The sequence below is a fragment of the Triplophysa dalaica genome, chromosome 21 (assembly GCF_015846415.1).
Source record: "Triplophysa dalaica isolate WHDGS20190420 chromosome 21, ASM1584641v1, whole genome shotgun sequence".
NCBI lineage: Eukaryota > Metazoa > Chordata > Actinopteri > Cypriniformes > Nemacheilidae > Triplophysa > Triplophysa dalaica.
Genome location: NC_079562.1, coordinates 5,748,011 through 5,771,293, shown reverse-complemented (window position 1 = coordinate 5,771,293; position 23,283 = coordinate 5,748,011). Strand labels below are relative to the sequence as shown.

The window sequence follows — 23,283 nt, the reverse complement described above, 5'->3', positions numbered from 1 at the left end:
ACAATTATGTTTTTATGTAATCAGATGACTAAAGAGGGTTTGGTAATTACATATAAACCATGCACGTCTTTAAAAAGGATTTGCGTCGCTTTTTTTAGCAACCATATAAAAACCCCCATAAACTGAAATGAAAAACAGGAAAAAAATCTTTATTAGAAACTGTTGATAATGACAGTGTTACACACCCTGTGCAAACAACTGAAGACAAGTGTGCAAACAAAACTTAAAATTCATGCTATAAAAACAAAGCTTGTGCTTTGAAACCATTTATGCGGAAAAACGGTCTACGTGAAGACAGTTTCATTCAAGTGTTGTTGTGTGAAAGTTTAAGGCAAGGTTCTTCTTCTGTGGCGTTGATAAGTGCCAGACGTATAGGACAATTGGTTGCCGAACTGAGACAAAAGAAATATACTGTGCTACGGACTGAATCTGCATGTTTGCAATTGCCCCACCTGCAGATTTAAACAGTTCAGATGCAAAAAGCTCTGGGCATTTTCAACAAACTTACAGAATGCCCCTATAAATAACAGACATGGAGAAGAGGTATACAACTTCATTGTCAGAGCAGATCCGCTTATTGACTACGCAATTCCTCAGATGCACTGAGAACCATCCCACCGAACGAATGCATGTGCAATCATCTTGGGGATTTCCTGTTGAAACGTTTTTGAAAGTAAAATACCCTCCTACACAAAGTTCTTTTCAACAGGGCTTAAATGTGATATAGTGTCTGGCTTTAAGCGCCTTGGAGCCTTGGTGAGCACCATAAGCACCATTATTATACCTGGTAAGAAATACGAAACACCACACTGTTCTCAATACTAACACAATAGTTCAATGATTTGGGATTCACACAATGAGCAGGATTTAATACAATAATAAACTTGAAAGCGAGGTGTACGTTGCATGTGAACGAATCTACATTGAGGTTAAAATGCTACTGGGTCTGGAAATAAGCCCACTTTTGCCCATGTAAAACAGTAGGTTGAAATTATCTCTCTTGACAAGTAGCTGATGTCAGAGTTGAAACTGCGTAACAACAATGCATAAAAAGAATTCAGGGTGGAACTTAAATATCTCAAGTATTTCTGTCTACTGATAGCTATAACACAGTCTCTTGTATTAGACGATGAAACGGCACGTGAAGGCAACACTAAAACGAATTTCTTTGTCAGCGGCCTAGAGGTGCAGTTCAACTTTTGCCAGTAATCCTTGTTCCTACTGTATCAAGTGTATGTCAGTGGTTGGAATAGATAGTTCTTGTGATGGAGAACTTTCAACTTCCCTTTAAAAATGCAAAAGCAGACCAGTATTCTTGTCTACCTTATGGATGATACCCTGGCACCATGTCTACTACATTAAGACTGACGATCTTTTAAACATCTGTGACATCTTATCAGTTACCACAGAAAATATATACAGTGGAAGTAATACAGCAATTTTCTTTGGAAATCCAAAGCATGCCACCGATGCAATCTATAGAGCTTAACATTAATCTTTCCTTTAATCATGAAATGTTTTTACATACTTCCCCTTTCACAAAGAGGACGTCTGCTCAACATCTTCCATTCTCCTCCCCTGAAGTGTCCCAGACAGAGTGTCAGAATCCAGGAGCTCGACCACGTCATACGGGGCACAGTCTTCCAACCCTAGTTTCCCACACATCCACCCAAAGAAGCCCTTCTCAAGGTCCCTAACCGCAAGCCACCATTCTCCAAACACCCATGAGAGCTGGTTCACGGCAGCATACACCCCCATACAAAAACACAACACCATGATCAGCACCGGATACAACAAGATGAGCAAAGGACACAGTGTGATCTTGTGCAGAAAGGAGCGCTCCTCATTGTAAACCAAGAAGATGTTATACCAGGTGAGAGTTCCGTAATAAAATGATGTGATAAAGGACAGAAGGAAGATAAACGGAGAGCAGGAGAGGCTCCAGATGAGAACATGGGGTCCCTGGCTGACCCCTAACGTGCAAGGATTTTGCTTAGCTTCGGCAACCCCATCACACTCCGCATCCAGACGCTCTTTGGAACGTGCCATGTCTCTCAGCTCTTTGTTAGTAAGAGTCATATAGATATCCACCGTTTGGCCTTTCCGTTTTCCGCGCGTGATGGTGCCAGTCAGGGTCACGAAGCGGCTGTCAGGAGGTATATCCTGATCATCTGTGGATGACAAAGTTTGATGAAACCATCATGAACACGTTCATCAAGAATTGGTCAAATTTGAGGGTAAATCTCTCACTTTAAATTAAAACCTCACCTAAGTGTTATTATATCTAAAGTGCAATATTTACATAAAGACATGTACATGATAAATTTAACCCAAAAATGACCGTTCTCTCATCATTTACTCACCGGTCATTTCAACCCTGTATGACTTTCTTTTTTTTCTGGAAACACAAAACCACAGAGAACTTTTTCAAAATATTTTGTCTTCCACAGAAGAAAGAGTCGTATACAGGTTTTAAATGACATGAGGGTGAATAATTGATGGCAAAACTTTTATTTTCTTGTCCCACACCCAATACTTCATAGGAATAAATTAATATCATAATAATATCACAAAAAAACATTATTATTATAAAAACATTGTTGCATATCCTGCTTTCACCCTCTTCAAATGTAAGACCGAGGTTTCCATCCACATCAGCTGAGGTCCCCTCTCCTGCATCATCAACCTCCAAGTCGGAGCGGTAGATGATCTCTTTCTTCTTTTTCTTCTTCTTCCTTCGAGTGGTGGTTCCCTCATCCTCAGTTAACCTCTGCAGTGTGTTCACTGGGGTTTCCTCTGCAGTAATGACACCCTCCAGTTCCATAGTATTAGTATCTCCTGATGTCCCTTCGCTCATTTTTACACCCCGAATCAGATGCTTATGAAACAGTATGATGTCAGTATGCTGCTTCTAGATGAGACAAACGACACCAACGCATGTCATCGTTAATTTAAATGGCATTACATTGCAAATAACATTTCCTTTCGAATCTGGACATGGTCCTGTTGTCCGGTCAGACACCGCCCCGTGTTTACTATCTTCTTTTCATTCACTAAAGATGGATGTGAAATGCAGGGAGCGGATGAACACTTACCTTGCACCGAACGCATGTCGTTTTACTATTTTGCACAATAAGGGATTTTACGCATTTTAACCACGTGTATCATTGTAGCGCTGGGTTTATTTTTCGGACATTGCCTCACCGGGTTAAGCGCATCCCCCCTCTCGCCGCTGAATGCAAACGTAAACCAATCAGCTGCTTGTGCGCTGCGCTGCGCCGCGTACGCATGCGCGTTTTGCACCGTGCTCTGCCTGGCAACCGTTGTTACAAGGAGTCTGAAAATTTAATCTTGCTATGAGATGCCAGCACAAACCCCTAATCATTCATGTTGCTGACATTGAGCAAAACATCCTACCATGATAGTAGATTAATGCCCTGTAGTTTTCCTGTAGCTCAGTGGTAAGAGCATTGCGTTAACAACGCATGGTTGTGGGTTCGACCCCAGGGGATTGCATATAACTATGTAAAATGTATAGGATAAAAGCGTCTGCCAAATGCCTAAATGTAAATGTAATGTCCGTAACAATAGTTCAGCATCTTTGGATAAAAAAAGTTTGTTAAAGGGATGGTTTTGAATGTTGTCATCATTTACACACCCCTGTCATTTTAAATCTGTATTACTTTCTTCCACAGGACATAAAATAAGAAAGTTGGTAACAGGACAGCGCCGGCAACTATTCACTTTTACTGTATGGACAAAAAAAATCTGTGAGTGCCGGTGAACAACGTTCTTCAAAATATGTTTTGTGTGTTCTGCGGAAGAAAAGTCATACAGGTTTGAAATGACAAGTGGTGGAGTAAATCATGAACGAATTTTCATTTGTGGGTGAACTATCCCTTTAAATGTAAATGATTAAAGCCAGACTTAATACCAACAAAAAATGTCATGGTACTGCCATGGTTTTTCGGACATGGTACAATCAACTCATGTATTATTTAAAGTATACGGATTACGATGTAAATACCAAGCAAGTAGATGAATGTGGCAATCCTTTAGTAAACTGCATTACCATTTAAGTTCAACCGCTCTACAATGGATTTGCCAAAGCACTTTTTGTAAAGCAGAACTTTTGAAAAACATTTTTTTATTTCATTGTCTTGTTATTTTGACGACTGACGACATTTTTTTATAATATTATTATTATTATATTAATCCTGACACTCAACGGTACCACATGTATACATATTTACAAAAAAAAGTTGTATACATATTTACAAGTATATTAAGTTCAAGACAGTCTCTTGATGAGTATTAGAGTAAAATTATGCAATGATAATGTTGAAATTCAGAAAACGGCTGTTTATCACAGTCATACAGTCCAGTACATTTCACAGTTTAGATTTGGTCTTGTCCATAATTTCCTTTAAAGTGTCTGTATTTTCTCCCTCTGGGGCCTGGGGCCAAGCGCTGTGGTCTGATCAGAGAGACAAACAAAACATTAAACATTTTAAAAATTTCACATAACCAAGTGTTTTGGTTTCGTAGCAGTTTCTGGAAACTACACAAAAGCTCACAGGTACGTTGACAGAATTGTCGACCTGATTGTGGGTACCTTCGATTTCCCATATAGAGTGGTAGAGGCTCTGGCCTGCATCCACCTTCAGGGTTGCTCCAGTAATGTAGGAGGCAGCTGGGGACAGCAAGAAACAAACGGCTGGAGATATCTGTTGAAATAATTTAATACATACAACAGCAGATTAGAAATTTTGAAAATCATCTTTACGCATTAGTATGTAGAACAGCAGAGTCTAGTGGTGTTTTTTAAAATGACTTTTAAGATGTTTATATGCATTGGTGCAGTAGGTTATTGTAGGTGTGCATTTATGTAGATTATGATAGTTGTAGTTTATATGATTCGTAATGAGGTTCTATTCCATTACAATAAAAAAACCATTGACTTAATATTAAAAAAGGTCAAAATTGGTGTCAGGTCATTATTCTGTATTCACACCTCTTCAGGAACACCAAGTCTTTTAGCAGGACTGAAAGGAACTGACATCTGAAATAAAGTGGGACCATATTCTTTGTAGTTTTCCATTGCAGTTTTGGAGATGATAGTTCCCTATATTGAAGAAACATGAAAGAAAACACTCATGCTATTCCTAGAGTAAAAGGCCATTTCGCTGGAGGTTAACAGTGCAGATGATTAGAGCAACATTTCATTGTTTTTTTTTAAAAACTGTAATTCACTGTCATTTTGACGACATTAAGAGTCTGTAGAAAGATTTCAAAAAAGTTTATAGTTCCACATTAAATTAGTTTCTAATGACTTAAAATATGTTTCCAAACTTGCACATACCGGCGCCACAGAGTTAACCCGTACCCCACTGGCAGCCCACTCGATCGCCAGACTCTTGGTCAGATTATCTACAGCTGCTCTGGCGGCTCCTGTGTGCCTGCAGATGCCATTATCGTAAAACACCCCAGAAGTTTATTACAATGTTTTATTGCTGCAATAATTTTCATTTATAATAGCACTTTATCTTTGAGATAAAGCGTCCATCGTGAAGTTGAGTTTGTTTAATGAACAGAACAGGAAACAGAATTAACTGAACAATACTAATATTTTTTCATTTAAATGATTTTCAAATAACTGCGTCATAAAATACTAGACTCACGCCATTCCAGGAAAACCCTTCCACATGTCAGCAATGATGTTCACCATGGCACCTCCTTGGTCTTTCATCCACGTGTTGTATGCTGAAGATCAAGAGCAAATATTAACTAAGGTGTGTACTAAGAGTTTTCAATTTGGCTATTCATGCGGCCTTAACACTTTGCAGAACCTTCTTTGCAGCATAAGAATGTTCCATTGAGGTTGGTGTCAATCACAGCCTTCCAGCCTTTAGAACTCATCATATTCACCGGACTGGAAAACTGTCCACCACCATTATTCACCAAGAAGTCAATCTTCCCATGAAGCTTTAGAGTAGATGCCATAAGATTCTTCACCTTTAATAAAGGAGACATAAAACATGCTACTAAAAGATATCAGTCAGATCTCTTAACATTAATGTAGTATTATAAAACCTGCCCTCATTTGTCAGTTGGAGCAACTGTGCCTTTGTATAAAAATGAATAATGGTGTAAACAAACTACACAGAAACCAACATACTGGCTGAACGAGATGATATTTGAATCTTTTGTAATACATGAAAGGTTTAAAGGACCAGTACCTCCTCTTCATTGCGGATGTTGCACTGTATAGGTGTCACTTTGGCAGGACTGGATGGAGGGATTTTCTGTGTAAGCTCTTCAGCTGCTGCTGTTAGACGCTCAAGCTTTCTGGATGATATAACAACGCTGCATCCTACAACATGTTTGATTTGACACATTAACAATGCATCTATAGGAAGACAACTAATGCTTAAAAAAGAAAAATCTACACACTTAATACATAAAATATTATAGAAAACAGACAGAAAAAATATTATAGAAAACAAACAGCAGAAATATTAATGACGAACAGATAACATAGTTATGGTCTCTCTTGTGTTGCTCAATATCTGGGCTAAAGTTCATCGTGAGGATCTATGCACAGAAGTTTGTAGACAGTTCTGCACCAAATAAACGACGTCAAAACCTAAAAAGTAAAATCTTTGTATACCCATACCTAACTGCAGGAGCTCAGAAGTGATGGCTTTTCCTATTCCAGTTCCGCCACCAGTAACAATTGCAACTTTGTGATTGAAAAGTCCTGCTTTAAAAACACTGGAAGCGGCCATGTTTGATGGGCATGAAGCAAGCGAAAATAAAGCGCTCGGTAGGGATAGGTAAATATTTTAAAATAAAAGTCCTGTTCCATGTCTGAGGGACGTGATGAAAAAACATCTGTAGATGTATAATATAATTTTTTTATCATTTCCTAAAATCGACAATTGCATTTTTATGTTAGGTTGTAATGCGTTTTATCAATTTATTTATATTTTTGTACAGGAGTTTCAGTTACTATTTATAAGAAGTGCTCTATAAACAAAATGTTTATATATTAGAATCTTATATTTAATCATGCTGGTGTTACGGTAAAGAAAATAAATATATATGAAGCAATAAAACAGGGAGAAAAGGTTTTCACAAATATCATTAAAACACATAGGCATCACATTTTTGTAAAACCAAGTGATTTTATTTTACAATATGTACACAACATGACACAAAAGAAAATGAATTTGACAGATAAACATTAAACCTCAAAAGTATTTTTTGTGATGGAATTTCCATTTGACACGTGGGCGTAATACCATGTTGCTGAAGGTTTACAGCAAATATCAATATTTCACCGTGGTCTTCTATATAGCGTTTACACCACTCAAAATACAAACTCAACTAGATGAAGAAACTGATGACTTTCTTGCTGTCTGATTCATTCACAATGATTTAAAAACACCTTAATGAGTTATTGCTCAGAGTGATACCTTGCTGTGTGTAAATGTGTACACATTTACAGAATATATGTGTAAATATCTATATGTTATGATCTGCATGATTTAAAACATGTATGTACACAAACATTTTATTAACATTGTGCAAATTGTAGGTGCATACCACAAACTTAACAATTACAAGGGCCACTGAATTAAAAGTTTTTAATTAAAACAGCATTTGGCTAATAACAGGATGTGTAATAAAACACAGTATGTTTAAAAGGCAAGTCTTGACAAGATGGGCACTTCAGCGTTGTGATTCCTAAAGTCACTCCATAAAACAAACAAAAAAAGATCTGGCCCTAGAGGTCATATAAAGTAGTACCCATTCTCTCATAGTTTAGCTCACAGTCCTCTTTATTGCAGCTATTGCTGTCACGAACGAACCTGTACAACATACGGATATCTATACAACTAATACAAAGCGTACAACAATACTAAATCTGTATGTACATTAATTAAATACATGTCTTAAAGCACTTGTGTGGTTAGCGTCAATTGAGTGTAGTGGCTACAAACAAACAAAAACCTTGGTTAGGTTTTAAAACAAATTAGTGTGTTTGTATGTATGTGTTTCAGGTAAAATAAATTAAAACCATTAAAAGTACTGCAAGAAGCCACGAGTGAGGCTTCAAGAACAGTTATGGGTGAAAGTGCATCCTGTAGTATAACATGCGGTAACAACCCGCCTGTTTTTAGTTGTTTTTTTTCTGCCATTCAAGTCTCCCACTTCTCAGCAGTCCAATAACAGCATGGGTTCCTCTGACAAGCAGGCAGTTGTTGTCCAGCTATCCGGAACCAAAAACGTATAATGTAGAGTTATGGCATGTAGTGTTTATGTCCCAAGATGCATCACATTCAGTAGCTGTTTTCATGGCCTGCGAGGATGTAGAGGTTGCTGTTTGCTGTGGGATTGTCTGTTGGCCGACTCTCCAAAACCACCACTCTATAAAGAGAAACATAAAACAAATGTTACCTTTTGACCTGATGTCAAAGTAAACGTTTTTCTAACATAAACCGACAAACTTCACCCAAAAATGAAAATGTCTGTCATCATTTACTCACCCTCATTTCATTTAAACCCTTCTTCAAATCACAAAAGAAGATATTTTGAAGAATGTTGTAACCGAACAACCACGGTACCAATTTACTTCTATTGACAGGACACAAAACCACAGTCAATGTCAATGACTACTGCTGTTGTTACCAACATTCTTCAAAATATCTTCTTTTGTGTTCTGCAGAATCAAGAAAGTCATACAGGTTAGAAACAACAAGAGGATGACTCCATGATGACAGAATTTTCATTTTTGGGTGAACCATCCCTTTAGGTATAAATCCTAATCTTATAATTGTTTTGTTCTCACCTGTCTGAACCCAGCAGCCTAAATATTCTTGAGTTGTCAGAAATCTCCTGTGTAATCTGAAACAATATGGACAGAATGATGTGATTAAACCATTATGTTTCACAAAGCTATACATTCCTACAATAGTTTAGACCCTGAATTTGCCTCATTGGATTTGAAACTGCGTCCTTGCATGCCATGTCTCCAGAAGGCCAACACACTGTCTTGTAGACAAACTAAAAAGCATAGATAGATGCACAAATAGTTACTTACTGTAAATTTTGCCAATACAAAAAAATTCTACTGAGACAACTTCACATACCAATGGATTCAATCTGGAAGTTAAAAGTCAATTCTGCTGAAAGTTTTCGACTGGACTTTAACCGGCCTTGTAAATTGACAATTTTAATGCACCCTGAAGAGAAGAGAAGAAATACTCACTGAATCTGTTTTTGTAAAATATCTATTCTGCCACGCGAAATACTAGATTTTGTACTTACGGTCTAGGCAGACTAAAATTGTATCTCTCTCCAGCTGGGTCACATGGATTACACAACTCTGTGGTGTGTCTGAAACAAAAATATCTACATTTAAAATTACATTTAGGCATTTGGCAGATGCTTTTATCCAAAGCGCTAAAATTGTTTTTATCTAGAAGATTAGTGTACTACAATAAATGCAAGGATTACACTAAATATTTCATAAGCGTCCTAAGCAGTGACAGTATCTTTTTTTAAAGTGGTTTACAGCACCCACCAGCATGAGTGAACCAGTTGGAGGTAGAGTTGGTGTTGAGGGTCTCGAATCGAACCACCTGGTGCAGCTCTGTCCCTTTGCTCACAGCTATGCATAAAAGTGGATACTGATGCTCCGGAACCACCAGCATTTCAAACACCTCCAGCGGACACGGCAGGGGAAAGTCTATGTTCTGCAGGGGATGGAAAAGACAGCAATGAGTCAGTGCTTAATGAGGAACAGCGTGTGTGCGAAAACGTCTGATGAATGTCAAGTCAAGCCATTTAATTTCTCATAGTCTTAAAGTGAAACATTAGCAATTTCAGAAGCTTAAAGGAAGCACAAAGATTTCACTAAAAGTGATCATATCCTACAGTCTCTTATTCACATTGAACTGGATTCTAGTTCTTTGTGTTGGTGATGGAGGAATGTGAACTACAGTAAAGCACTGAACACACCTTGACCAACATAAATTTCTGCATGGATTCCACCCACTCAAAAAGAACGATACTGGACTGAAAGGCACCACACAGATACTTGTGACCTGTATATGGATTCCTTACTAAGAAGAGAAATATATGGAAACAAAGTTATTTACATGCTGCTGCATTTTTCTTCAAATTCATGCAGTTTGGTGGGATTCTCCATTTACAGAAAGGAAATAAATGACAGGTAAATATGGGACATACTCACCCACACAGCACCTTTGACACCCTTTCGTGTCAGGAATCTTATTGGTCACAGAGAATTTCCTGAAACAAATTTAAAATCAAATACTGTATGATGTTGAAACACACAAGCACGAACTATAGGTACAGATTCACAACATCACGCACATAAAAAAAAAACGTAATATAAAAATTTACCTGGGGACTATTTTGTCAGGAAACCTATGCGTTGGTATGGAAACAGGGAGCTTCTGCATTTGTCGAGCATGCTCAAACAAGCCCGCCAAACTGTGAGAGTACAAATGAGATGCTTTCCCTGAGGAAACAATTTGACACGACACTCAAAACATGAAGGAAACAAAAAGGTCACAGATTTTGGTATTGGAAATGTCTTGGTCGGAAAGACATGCTGAAAAATCGTTTTGTTTTCACGAATTGTTACTGTTATCATTATAACTTCTCGCTGGCACAAATTCTTACACCGTATCTACACCCGACGCGACCAGCACGATGCGACAAAACACACGGCTTGCTCTAATGGGATTTTCGCGCCGCATCCAGTGTGGACAAAACGTAATATTATAATGGGTTCTAATGCATTCTACTGTCTTTTGTCTTTGCGTCCGGTGTAAACGCCTTATGAAGAACAAGACCAAAATAAAGTGCTAGAAATACAGCAATTTAAAAAAGAATGAAATGTAAAGAAATCTGCAACGTACTACTGTCTTTAAAGCAGAACTCACCGGATATTGATAGCAGGCTGTTGCTCATGACATACAGCCAAGTACATCTCCGGGGAACAAGCTGAGAATGAAACAAATATAGCTTAGCAGAAGACAAAAAAATACCCCAAAACCCGCGCCGAAGTGTAAAAACTGTTTCAAAGTCAACGCGCAATAACTAATTGTTATGCATTTAGAGTTCATTTAAATAATACATAAAAAATGATGCAGAATTTATACAATATGTTTCACAAAAGACAGAAATGTGCTAAATACTTTTGACAAGTAACATCATGCAAGTATCATCCTACCTGTTCCATTGACGTCTCGTGAAGTTCATTTAAATTCAATGTGTAAATACCTTCCTCTGCACCAAATATCAGATATTGGTCTAAAATTCGCGAACGGAACAGAAAAACATCGACAGATGAATCAGAGGCAGAATGGTCATGTTTCCGTAGGAAATATTAAAATAGGCACTGTACTCTTGCAACTCCGATCATAATTATAGTCTGTCACATCCTAAACTCACCTCTTGTGTCCGGGTTGATCCATGAGGTTGCACAGTGTATTTTTAATGGACATCCATTAAAGACTTTAGAGAAACATGCTCCCATCTGGACACACAGAACAAGTACAAATTAGGCACTTGGAGTATCATTTTGGCCCAAGAGAATAAATATGAGAACACATTGGAACCAAACAATATGCTGCACACTCCCAAATATACCGATTAAGACAACCTCGATGTCAACTTACATGAACCTTTGGAGTTGGAGGGAGACCATTGCTGATGGGTTTCTGTGGGAAAGTAAAATGAAGAGTTAAAGCTAAACAAAAGGGCATCATTTCTAATTTTATCTTATTTTAGATAAATGATTAAAGAACTAATCTATTCTGTTTCAGTTTTGAAAAAAATCTAATTAATAAGTGTCATTATATATAGCCGAATGTCATACATATTTAAAATACATATTGCTGTCACACATAAAACATTAACGCGAAACACTCCTGCACATGTTTTATGTTTCATACATTCTCCAGGAGTTACAAGTAACGCTAGTATTAAAATCCACAGCAAACAAGCCATACTAGAATATCTTTCTTGTCTTTTGGTATAGAAACAGCAGGGGGCATTGTGGACTGTCTTTCTGCTGAAGGCGAGTGTTCAGATTGACCAATTCCATTGCCTGTAAAAGAAAAAAAAACAGGATTACAAAGGTTTCAGTCTTATAGTTGAATATGTTGTGTATAGTCAGATTAATAACTACACAGTCAGTACATACATGAAGATGAAATGTGTTTTGTACAAACTCTCACATTCTAATTTCTCAAATTAAGCAATACTAACAGACTCTTATGCACATTGAGTAACAACCGTGTAATTGTTTAATAGAAACTAGACAAACACAATGAATCACAGAAGCAGATTTTCACCATGAAAGAAGAACAAAAATTTGACAAACAAAAGATTACAAGGGTGGAGTGGATGTCTTTGGGTGGGTGTGACGGCATTTCTCTCTGAGAGAGAAGAGGGAAGAGTGACAGGTGATCTCACCACAGGCTAACTAAAAGAACTATGGGACTATCTGTAGCTTTTAACATAGGGTGGGATGTGGCTATGACAAATGGTAAGTGAATGGTGTCAAACTAGGTTTATGGCTGATGGTCTATCTCACTACAGGAAGGGCCGGTCTTACTGTCTCCTTCCTCATTTTGATCTTCCTCATAATCCTTGTCTTCAAATGAGACCTGCAGCCTCTCGTCGAACTGACTACATATCCCAGCGTCCCTCTGGGCTTCCCACAGGCAATGCTCGTCCTGATTAGCCTCATTACCTAAACTGCTGAGCTTGTGAGCGGCAAGTCGAGGAGGTGGAGGACGGGGGGGAACGTTGGTGGAAGATCGAGCCGGGCTCTCGGACCCTGGGCAACGCTTAATAGTCCCGTTGTTGCTGTCGTGATCGGCAGACGTGCTCTGATGTGGTCCGGGGCTGGGCTTTGGCTGGAAAAGGAAGAGCAAAATTAGCATCATGCTAACAGCTTTGTTCGGGTCGATACTGTGATCACTGATATAAGTAGAAGAAAAAAGTGCAGAGGCCATCCACTGATTTCCAATAAGCTTGACTTGGTTCCTATTAACCTGTTTTTTAGCTACAGTCATTGGACTTGAAACAACATGTGGAGGGTGTCTAAAATGAGCAGGCAATGTCTAATCTGGGCATGTTTTACAGATTTTATCATATGTGGTGTCAGAAAGCCACCAATGTCATATTATTTGTGCATATTAGTTGACATACTGTTCATCTTTATAAAAAAATTTAGCTGATGAGCGATAAGACTTGATTATGATCAAAATCAATTTTTATTAAAATACACAAAAATTTAAAAATGCAGCACAGAAAGCTAAGAAACACATCATAGCTATCGTTATAGTTATCATGAAAGTGATCTTTGTGTGAAAAGGCCCTAACAACCACATTTCATATTAGGGCTGTCAAAAGATTAATTGCGATTAATCACAATCAGAATAAAGATTTGTGTTTACATATTATATACCAGTGTTTTGTGCATATCTATTTTGTATTTATAAACCGATACACATACATGAATATTTTCAGGAAATATTTGCACGTTTATTTTGCAAACTTTTATTTTGGATTAGGATTAATCGTATTTATTACCACAAATTTTAAATGAATAGGGATCTATTTCAGAGATTAATAAACACTATTAATAAATAGCCTGTATTCAGATACCCACCTTGGGTGGAAGTGGCGGGGGGACCTTTGGCCTCATGGTGAAGTTTTTCGTACTGAGAAAAAATATGATATCCAGTTAGATAAATCATTTATGCATACCTGGTACCAAATATCGTCTGATGACATTAACAGGATGTTAATAGACGTCTGTGATTGGTTTCATCTGATGTTTTTTAGGAACATCACCAACAACAGTGGTATAAAAATACATGCAGGAATCATGCAACATACAAAACATGCAATCAAATGTACTGCACAAGTTTGGGGAACTAGGTAAAACAACAAAGAAGAATGCTAGATCAAGAGAAACAAGATCAAGTGAACAATGAGTGTCAAGGTAACAGCCCAGCGCAGGTTAAGGGGACAATTCGCCCAAATTCTGTAATCCATTACTCACCCTCAGGTTGTTACAAACCTAAATTTATTTGTTCTGCTGAACACAGGAATATATTTGGAACAATGTCAGTAACCAAACAGATCTCATCCGCGATTTAAGTAGGGAAAATAAATACTATGGCAGTCAATAGGGGGGAGATCTGTTTGGTTACTTACATTCTTCAAAATATATTTCTTTGTGTTTAACATAACAAAGAACTGCATACAGGTTTGGAACAATCTGAGGGGGAGGAAATAATGCAAGAATTTCCATTTTTGGGTGAACTATCCTTTAAACAATGCAAAAGGCATTAAACCTCATAAAATAAAGCTAATTTTAAAATCAACGGTGACATTCTACAACATAGGCTGGCCATGTCATTGTCCAAAAAATGAATGGTGGCAAGTTCACTAAGAGCAGTATACAGATGGAAAAACGATTTTCAAAGCAGCTAACATGACCATGATATACTGGCAAAATGTTCAGTGGAGAATTTTCAGATGCCGAGAAAGGTCAAAATTGAACCATTCATAACAATCACAGAATTATATATAAACAGTATATATAGCTTATACTAAGTTCTGGTACTGGAAGCTGATAGGTCAACACAACCAGTTGTGATAAAATACCCTATAGACTAACACAAAACATAATTCTACCTTAATGCTATGTAATATGTATAACAAATTTACGGTTGGCTCTTGATGTTCATATTAAGAAACAGCATATTTTAAATATTATGCTGATTTGTTGTTATTGTAAAAACAAATAGAGTTTTAAAAGTAAGTATTTTTTAAAACAACACCTCTTAATCTATGCTATATAAAAAGCCATATTGTATATTCAACTGTATAAAAACTGCCTGTGACTATATTCACAATCTAGCACACAAGCCCTTGCATCTTATTGGCTAAATACTCCACATGTGATGTCTATTAATCAAAATTGCATGTATTTTAAAGCATTGCCAGTGTATCGTGCTCATAGAATGAGAATAGAATAACTCTATAGCAGCAGATAGAGACTATGTATGGAACTTACTGTTGCAATTCATCATCATGATCATCACCATCATCTTCACCCTCATCATCATCCTCCAAATGAGCATCATGCCCCCTAATGAGGGTGGAGAATGTTGCCCATTCATTCATTTATTCATTCATTTGGATTCCCAAATTTAGGCAACATTTACAGACAAATTTTGACATGCACATGCCATTTAAAGCAAACTTGACAGACTAACTGCTTAATTCCCCCCTGAGGAATGGGAAAACTAATACTGTGGCAAAAATAACACAGATATCTCCAACACAGCCTTGCCAAGCAAATCAGCTTTTGGTTCCACTCAGACGAGCACAAAAGGGCAAGGTTAGGTCACATCAAATATTGATCAGATGAAAAACCAGCTATGCAGAGAGATAGAGATGGGGAAAGAGAGAGAGTGAGGGAGAGAGAGAGATACCGGTTGTGTTTGACAGAGCAGCAAAATAAAGAGAAAGGAAGGGAAGGGAGGAGAAAAGGAGAGAGCGGAAGCCAAAGAGAGATGAGAGAGAGATACTAAAGTGAAGGACACTGAAAAGCAACATCATCATACCTTTGGTGCAACTCCTCCTCAACAGATTTTAACAGACTCCTGTTGAAATATAATAATTAAATAAAATGTACACCTGCCAATGGTAGGCGAAATGAGAAAATGTTTTGTAACCAACCAAAGAAATTGTATTCTGCATGGTTTGTATTTGAATATGTCTCTATCCTTATGGGAATGGGAAAATGAAGCTTTTTACAAAAAAAGTGTATCACTTCAGCATGGGTCAGATTATAATTTCTAAAATTCGACAAACCACATGGCTCATTTTAATAAAGTTACTGCCCAACAGGCAGTTTAGTCCAGACTATATGTAGATGTGGAGGAGATAACCAGATTTATAACACATCAAGGGATCCATTAGTCTTTATTGATTTAAGCCTAAATAAACAAGCATTTACTGCTAATTTGTCTCTGATGACCCTGGGAACAGTCCAATGTTCAGTTGTTAAAATTTCAAAGAACTTCTGTTCCCTAATGTCTGAACCTCTGTTCAGATGTTGTTTATCTACTCGGCTCTTAAATTATTGAACAGTGAGGTGTTTTAGACTGAATGAATTTGAAATAAAAGCAAATCGCAGTAGATAAAACTCTTCTATGTTCACGTCTATGGAAATAAAAAGTTCTCTTGTATATAAGATTAGGATTCGACCAAAGGACATCTTAGTTTTAAGATTCAAGATTCAAACTTTCTTCAAAATATCTTCTTTTGGGTTCTGCAGAAGATGGAAAGTCGTACAGGTTTGAAGTGAAATATTCATTTTGGGGAGAACTATCCTAAAGAGAAGTATGTCTGGCTTCTATTAAAATAATTTAATAAACAATTGTGTCTGTAAAGTTCAAAATAAAGAAGTAATCTGCATAATCATATCACAAATTCTCTACACAATTTCAGATCACAAGAACAAGCACTTGTATATCCTCACAATACCGGTCCAAATATGGTGGATAATGGGCACCGTTTTAGGACCGTTTCCCCATTAACTAGATGGATGACAGTAAGAGTCTGATAACCGTAGCCATCCGTAGAGCTGGATGAATGAGAATGAATAAGCGCTCATACACTGTGAATAAAGACGCTGAGGGGGTGTCTCAAAAGTGCCAGGGCCCATCTGTTGACAAGAGCCGAGAGCGACACCTTTGAACACATGCGCAAGCTCTCACACAAACACATCGAATGCTTTCACTCCATCTGTCTTACTCGACCTTCTGTTCACTATACGGCAGAGATTGTCAACAAGGCACAAGGTGCGTTTATTATAAGCGTAACGGTCACATTCAGATTGTGGTCGATACCTGCAACCAAGCGTCACAACATAGAAAAATGTCACATGTCTTTACCTCTGAATGAAGTCATTTATGAATACAGTAAAACTCACACGAACACAGTTTGACATACAGAATGTACATGCATTTGTCACTCGGTTGACTCATGTATGATGTACATATGATGTAATCTTTGCTATCCATCAACTACACAAGAACGTGTTCAGGCGTTCCCGAAATAATACTGGAGCTTAAATATAATGGAGCAAACTCTCGACCAATATTAAAATTCGTGCCAATGTTAATATTCTCCACGGGGTGCCTTAAAAGACACAGTCTAGCAGTTTTTAATGTGCCATCTGCAATTGTGACTGCTGGACAATGACTGCTACTTAAGGGTGTAAATATTTACTCGATTTGGAGTGATTCATAATTCTTTTCAGAAACGGGCTCGAGACAACAATATAGGTGTAGAGACCATATATAGCATAGTTGATGCATTTTATTACATTTTTTTTAATTCGTCAGGAGATTCAAAAGGTAAAACTGTGTGTTGAAAATGCGAAGATGGCAATGGATCTATGCATTTTTACACCCCTAATGTTAATGCTCTTAAAACATCCGTTTTAAAGATACTATGTTGACACCTATTTTATATTTGCAATCATAAAGCTTTGTTTTTATTCACTGGACAACAGCTGACGTCAGTGGCACATTAAGATGAATATAAAACAGACCAGGGTGAGGTACCCAGGAGTTATCTGTAGTGAACTTACTTATTTCCTCCTAGGAAAGAGCCTTTCGGTGAACCATGCTCATAATCCATCTGTAGATCCTGAAACAAAAGACAGGAGGTCACAAATATTTATACATATTAAATTTCACATCATGTGGGCCGTAGGAATGATCACACAGAGTTAGTTCTTTGTCAATGAGAAAGTAACATTCATGCATGTGTCAAAAACACAATGAACACAAAATGACAAAGTGTTGGCACATCACATTCGACTCATCTGTTTTTGTTTGAAATTAGTGTTCTTTACTAGTTATCTACACATGCATCTCCATACTAGTATTGCATTTTCAAGGATTTCTTGTGAGTAAAGACATAATAACAATAAGACCTTATAAAGAGTGTTAGCTTTATATGAGCAAGCAAGCACAAACTCTATTTCTGTATTTGGCTTAAGGTTCAAAAAGGTATCCAAAATCTCCATTAACATGAAGAAGACTGCAGGTTGGATTTTTAAATACTCAAATACTTTTTATAGTTGTCTATTTTTGTGATGCAAGTAAGTGTTGATTCCAAGAGATTTGCTGGCGATTTCATACAAACTGCTCATAATGTTGTACTCTTAATTAGAGTGGTGTGGGTGGACTGGGCCATGTGCTATCTCCACTCCCACTCGCCAATATGATCATTCAAACATCCACTCACTTGGAATAAGTTGGTTCTCATGAATTCATAAATTTATAAAGCAGTAGCATCTACCGTTTAAATACTGCACGTAAGAGACTGAAAAGCGCAATATGAGAAATGTCAGAGAAAAAAAGGCATACGTTGCTGTATATAAATTAACTAACAAAGTATACTTCACAATTCGCATTGGGATTTGATTGGAGTTTGCGAGACATAACGTACTGTGATGTCAGTTGTCCAAACTGTTCAATTGCAACTATATTGCGAACCCTGATAAGCCTGTGACAGGTTCCTAAAATGATTCAAGCTAAAATGTGCCCAAACTACAGTCTGATGAAATGATCAGAAACCCTGTGCAACATAAATGTCAGCCGCTTGTATTTCACAATAAGATCTCGTAGAACAGGTTTTCAAACTGTGGGTACAGTGCGGTTGCGCAAAAATGATTTGCTATTGCATTGAATGACACAATAAACGGTTTAGTCCAAATAATGACAAGCAATTACATTACATTACATTCATTCATTTGGCAGACGCATTTATCCAAAGCATCTTACAAGTAGAAGAGCATCTTACACGTCTAGGTGCACTCAAAAAAAATATTTGGTGAATCTACTTACAAAAGCTCTGTCAAGTGGTTCCACGCAACATTATTAAGCAATTTGAACAAATAAAACTTAAGTTGTATGAAAAAATAAGTAATGTTGACAAAACTTTTTTGAGTAAAATTAAACCATTCCGAATGTACAAGCAATTTTAAGTTAATTAAACTCAATATTAATCCTTCTCAATGGTACTTTTAGTTGTCATACATAAATTATATACAGACTACTGCATGTAGTTCAAAACACAATGAGCAAATCAGTTGAGTGGCATTTCAGTACTGGCATTAGCACAGTTAAAGCTCATTGAATAATCCAAAAGAGTGTGGGCCCTGGAATGAAATATGTAGAAACACCTGCATAAGAAAAAATTGACACTGGAGGAACAACACGGTTTGATGACCTTCCACACATTTTACTCCTATGCCTGTGGCATACTTCTTTTAAGTGTACACGAGAATACGCATAGAGCCAAAGGCATAGCCTTGCAAACAATACTGTTTTCGACTCGTACACGTACACACGGGTACTGACGCATTCACATTGCGGCATACTGCAATACCTCTCATGGCCTATAGGGGTGAGGTTTTCTTCTACTACCTTGAATCGATGCTCAGAGGACACTGTTGCCACCTGGTGGTTAAACTAATTACTTGTGCAAGAAATGCAATCCACATGCACGATCTGAGGATACTTTGTTCCGGTGTACTATTCTGTCCCTTGCGTACACGTAGAAAGGTAACTATACTTAAGCCTTTACATTCTGGTTCTGAATGTTCCAAGTTGACAAAGTTTTATAGTTTTGTATTTCATGTACATTGAACTTAAATCATTAGTAAAATGTAATTTCTCTTTCACAAAGTCTTTAGAGAAATTATCTGCCCTCGTTCCTGGGAGTTTATGTGTAGGGAGGATTACACACAGTGCTCCATCTATTCGACAAAATGTTCTTGCAAAAGATTTTGCAGTACTAATCAGATTATGGTTGATTAAACGGTCTCCCATTCTAAATGCCTTTCTTTAGTATTCTCTCTCACCTTGCTCTATCCATACCTCCCTCGCCCACTTGTCCCTCTCCGAAATGAAGCTCTCAGCAATGCAAAACCTCATTGATTTTTCCCCTAAAGATTAACAAACCAAATTTCCTTTACGCAGCAAACTGTCATATCCTCATTCAGCGGGCAGCCGTTTTGCTGATGGGAGCCTTTTTTCTCTAAAGAGTGATTGAGATAGAAAGTACGTAGGAGAGCGAGGACGAGTTAAAGCCAACAGAACATCCCAGACGATCCGCTTCACTGCTTCTGTCATCTCCCTCTTTTTATCTCTCCGTCGGGTTCCTGCACGTCCTTTCTGTTTTTTCCATACGCAGAATCCGAGCATGTGATTCGATGTGCCACCTCAGAGTGTCGGTTTCAGACCAGATGGTTGGATGCCACTCAAAAAAAACTGGCGTAACCATAGGGGTCTTTATTAAACTTGGCAGATGTTGGAGATGATTTGGAGCACATTGAGCCGTGAACCTCAATTGGGTGATGCGGGTTTGAGCCTGGCAAGGAACCGCAAATATAAGGTCCTTTTAAATCATCTCTTTCGACACCTAGTTCTTAAAAATATATTTCATTTGTAATGTCTCTTAAATATTTCCATTACCACATGATTATTACGTCCATAAACGCGTTCCAATTGAACACAGACCCTCTCTGCTGCATTTGTTACCCAAAGCACCGCTTGCTGAGCCGATGTCTCCCCCCCCCTGCACTCACACAGACCTGAAAAGCACTTTGGTTTAACCGTCCCTATGGGACATGCACTCTCTTATTTCCACCTCTCTCTCTCTCTTTTCTTGTTTTTCTCGCTCTACCCCACTCAACATCCATTCGGACCGTCTAACCCTAATCTCTCTTCCTCCATTCCCTCCCTCTCTTTCAAGATGTGTCTGATTGTGACAGGGCCTAAAAATAAAGCCCCTCAGAGGGTTGGACTGCATAAAATGCTTTGCTTGGCAGTTTCAAAGTGCTTTTGATTACAGAACAGTGCGGCAACTTTAAGGAATGTGCCTTAAAATGAAGCCAGAGGCTGCAACACCTTAACAAACTGAGCCAGCGTAGAAATTCGGCTCGACAGACAGAAGCTTTAACATTGATATTATATACAGTACAGGTGAGCTGAAAGGACACAGACGGCGTGATCAAAAAACGACAAAGGACGATGAAATGAATAAAAGAAATGACAGTTACAAATGGGTGGATGATTGTACTACTCAAGCATGGCAAGATGCTAGAAGAAAGGTGGGAGACGCAAAGACAAGCGAGACAGAATAATACGAAAAAATACCAGATTAGATCTTGCGGTGTAGTATATTTCTTCGGCACAGTCCAAAAAATCGTCAGTGTCAAGCTGTTTAGTAGAAGGACCAAGAAACTTCAGTTAATCATACACACGTGGTGTCCATGTGGTTTGAGACAAAATGAATTATGGGTAAAAAGTGGTCGGGATGGTGAGTGATGTTGTCTAACCGCAACGGACCCTTTCAACAGGCCTGTGGGTTAAAATGATAATCTTCCATTGCTGAAACTGGGATGCTGGTAGTTAGTGAGACCCCAATAAAGTTTCACCAATAATGTGTATTTTACACATTTTCGTTTTGAATAACCTTCATTTTGGAGTAAGTAACATTACAACAGTAAAACATGGACAATTATAAGGTGCTACGTTCACGGCATTTCGCATAAATGCAATGTTTCAACGCAGACATACCAGTTTCAGCAATTATCGACTGCTTTTCTTTACAAAACAGCAGGCAGATGTGAAGCAAATCCAGAAAGTTAAAAGGAAAAACCAAACAAGCGTGGGGCCAGCCTTCTGATGTGAGATGACATCATAAGCATGAGACTGCAATTGGAGCTGACATGTCCTGCTGTTAAAAAAATGATCTGGTTTATGAATTGATGACAAATCCAGTTTCAACAGGAGAAACCCTGAGCGCTCGAGTGAGACAAAGATGAGTCAACGCTGCATTTTGCTTCAGCGCTTAAAGGAAGTCTTATTGATTAGATGCCAGGGAAAGCTGCATCTAACCTTTCAATTATCACGGTGGGTGAAAGTGTGAGATGGACGGCTCGAATGCATAACAGTCAAACATGTTGCAGAAGACTGAGGTGTACGTAAGGAAAAACGTTACATAACACAAAGTGTCGTCTTATTGGAGAGATTATTTAGAAGAGATCGCTACACTATTTTATACGGCTGGGTGGGCTGGCAGAGTGTTTTCAGATTAGGCTTGACGTAGCTGGCCGATTAAACAGTTTTTTTCTCTGATCTGAAATGTGTGGTGTGCTGCGATTTGGTAGATCTCATTAAATTGATGAAAAAAGATGGTACTCACAAGTTCATGATGAGGTTTCGTCTCTGTTGTTAAAGGAGCGTCGAACTTAACCTGACCAACTGAACAAAAACAAACACATTACTTGACTATTCACAGAACAAGAATTATTTCATTATTTGCTCCTCATGTCATTTCAAACCTGTGTGACTTTCTTCTGCAGAACTCAAAAGATATTTTAAAGAATGCTGGTAACCAAACAACATTGGACCCCATTGACTTCCATTGTATGGACACAAAACCACTTGGACATTTCTCAAAATATCTTCTTTTGAGTTCCGCAGAAAAAAAAAATCTCATACAGGTTTTCAAAGACACAATGGTGAATCGCAGAATTTTTATTTTGGGTAAACTATCCCTTTATACAACTTATCATAGCATGTTGACACACTCAGCTGTACTATAAAGCTCTACTATAGTCACTAGAAATGTGCTTTGTAAAACCTCAGCAAATACAAACAGACAAAAGATGAGGAAGAATTTCTAATATTTTCCTGTGGATAGATGTATTGAAATAAGAAGTGAGGCTGAGGAATTCACTGAGGCATGCTCAGGAGAACAGGGGAACCTGTCAGGTGAGCCCAGGGGAGACATCTTACAAACACTCACAGTTAATCTCTGACAGGGTTTTTCCTTCCCGACTGTTACGGCTTGCTGAACGAATCCGATGTGGAACAGACACAGGAGCCTGAAGAAAATACAGAAAACATGAATAAAAACAGAACATAATAAAGAGTAACACAAATTTATTTGAGAATAAGGATGTTAAAGCGATAGTTGACCCAGAATAATTTACTCATCCTGTCATTCAAAACCTGTATCACTTTCTTCAGAACACAAAAGAAGATATTTTGTTAACTAAAGAACACTGGAACCCATTGACTTCCATTGTATGGATACCAGAGAAACATTCTTTAAATAACTTCTTTT

General features: G+C 37.9%; 3 protein-coding genes across 8 annotated transcripts in view; all 3 read right to left on the bottom strand.

The window, feature by feature from the left end:
* Positions 1-128: 128 nt before the first annotated feature.
* Positions 129-3,904, bottom strand: tmem169a (transmembrane protein 169a). 2 transcript variants are annotated; one of them, XM_056735489.1, is made up of 3 exons: positions 3,096-3,904; positions 2,620-2,911; positions 129-2,171 (listed from the first exon to the last, which is right to left on the bottom strand). In XM_056735489.1, the coding sequence occupies exons 2-3, from the start codon at positions 2,855-2,857 to the stop codon at positions 1,537-1,539; spliced, it is 873 nt and encodes a 290-aa protein (XP_056591467.1). In that variant the 5' UTR covers positions 2,858-2,911; positions 3,096-3,904; the 3' UTR covers positions 129-1,536. The 2 variants fall into 2 exon arrangements, with proteins under 2 accessions (XP_056591467.1, XP_056591469.1); XM_056735491.1 differs by having other exon boundaries at positions 2,620-3,904.
* Positions 3,905-4,035: 131 nt separating this feature from the next.
* pecr (peroxisomal trans-2-enoyl-CoA reductase) lies at positions 4,036-6,809 on the bottom strand. Its single transcript, XM_056735488.1, has 8 exons — positions 6,677-6,809; positions 6,240-6,373; positions 5,850-6,015; positions 5,682-5,763; positions 5,363-5,459; positions 5,015-5,125; positions 4,616-4,727; positions 4,036-4,477 (listed from the first exon to the last, which is right to left on the bottom strand). The coding sequence occupies exons 1-8, from the start codon at positions 6,786-6,788 to the stop codon at positions 4,392-4,394; spliced, it is 900 nt and encodes a 299-aa protein (XP_056591466.1). The 5' UTR covers positions 6,789-6,809; the 3' UTR covers positions 4,036-4,391.
* Positions 6,810-7,165: 356 nt separating this feature from the next.
* The window catches only part of map4k3a (mitogen-activated protein kinase kinase kinase kinase 3a), a 46,313-nt gene continuing 30,195 nt past the window's right edge, over positions 7,166-23,283 (bottom strand). The window contains exons 13-34 of one of the 5 annotated variants that reach the window (XM_056735654.1): positions 22,963-23,041; positions 22,357-22,415; positions 21,306-21,368; positions 17,726-17,784; positions 15,690-15,728; positions 15,137-15,211; positions 13,721-13,772; positions 12,659-12,962; positions 12,051-12,148; positions 11,718-11,759; positions 11,491-11,575; positions 11,270-11,349; positions 10,980-11,040; positions 10,435-10,552; positions 10,262-10,320; positions 10,027-10,130; positions 9,590-9,761; positions 9,334-9,402; positions 9,156-9,248; positions 8,999-9,069; positions 8,855-8,910; positions 7,166-8,433 (exon numbers count right to left, since the gene is read on the bottom strand). In XM_056735654.1, coding sequence (XP_056591632.1) covers positions 8,346-8,433; positions 8,855-8,910; positions 8,999-9,069; positions 9,156-9,248; positions 9,334-9,402; positions 9,590-9,761; positions 10,027-10,130; positions 10,262-10,320; positions 10,435-10,552; positions 10,980-11,040; positions 11,270-11,349; positions 11,491-11,575; positions 11,718-11,759; positions 12,051-12,148; positions 12,659-12,962; positions 13,721-13,772; positions 15,137-15,211; positions 15,690-15,728; positions 17,726-17,784; positions 21,306-21,368; positions 22,357-22,415; positions 22,963-23,041 — 1,926 coding nt within the window. In that variant the 3' untranslated portion in view covers positions 7,166-8,345. The remainder of the gene's footprint in view (positions 8,434-8,854; positions 8,911-8,998; positions 9,070-9,155; positions 9,249-9,333; positions 9,403-9,589; positions 9,762-10,026; positions 10,131-10,261; positions 10,321-10,434; positions 10,553-10,979; positions 11,041-11,269; positions 11,350-11,490; positions 11,576-11,717; positions 11,760-12,050; positions 12,149-12,658; positions 12,963-13,720; positions 13,773-15,136; positions 15,212-15,689; positions 15,729-17,725; positions 17,785-21,305; positions 21,369-22,356; positions 22,416-22,962; positions 23,042-23,283) is intronic. The other 4 variants (XM_056735658.1, XM_056735656.1, XM_056735655.1 and 1 more) reach the window with 4 other exon arrangements.

Coding starts and splice junctions, on each gene's coding strand:
- tmem169a (XM_056735491.1), bottom strand. CDS start 2,857: ATGAGCGAAGGGACATCAGGAGATACTAATACTATGGAACTGGAGGGT. Junction 2,172..2,619: donor CGGTCTTACATTTGAAGAGG/GTGAAAGCAGGA, acceptor TGTCATCCACAG/ATGATCAGGATATACCTCCT.
- pecr (XM_056735488.1), bottom strand. CDS start 6,788: ATGGCCGCTTCCAGTGTTTTTAAAGCAGGACTTTTCAATCACAAAGTT. Junction 5,126..5,362: donor GGGTTAACTCTGTGGCGCCG/GTATGTGCAAGT, acceptor TCTTCAATATAG/GGAACTATCATCTCCAAAAC. Junction 4,728..5,014: donor GACTTGGTGTTCCTGAAGAG/GTGTGAATACAG, acceptor TTATTTCAACAG/ATATCTCCAGCCGTTTGTTT.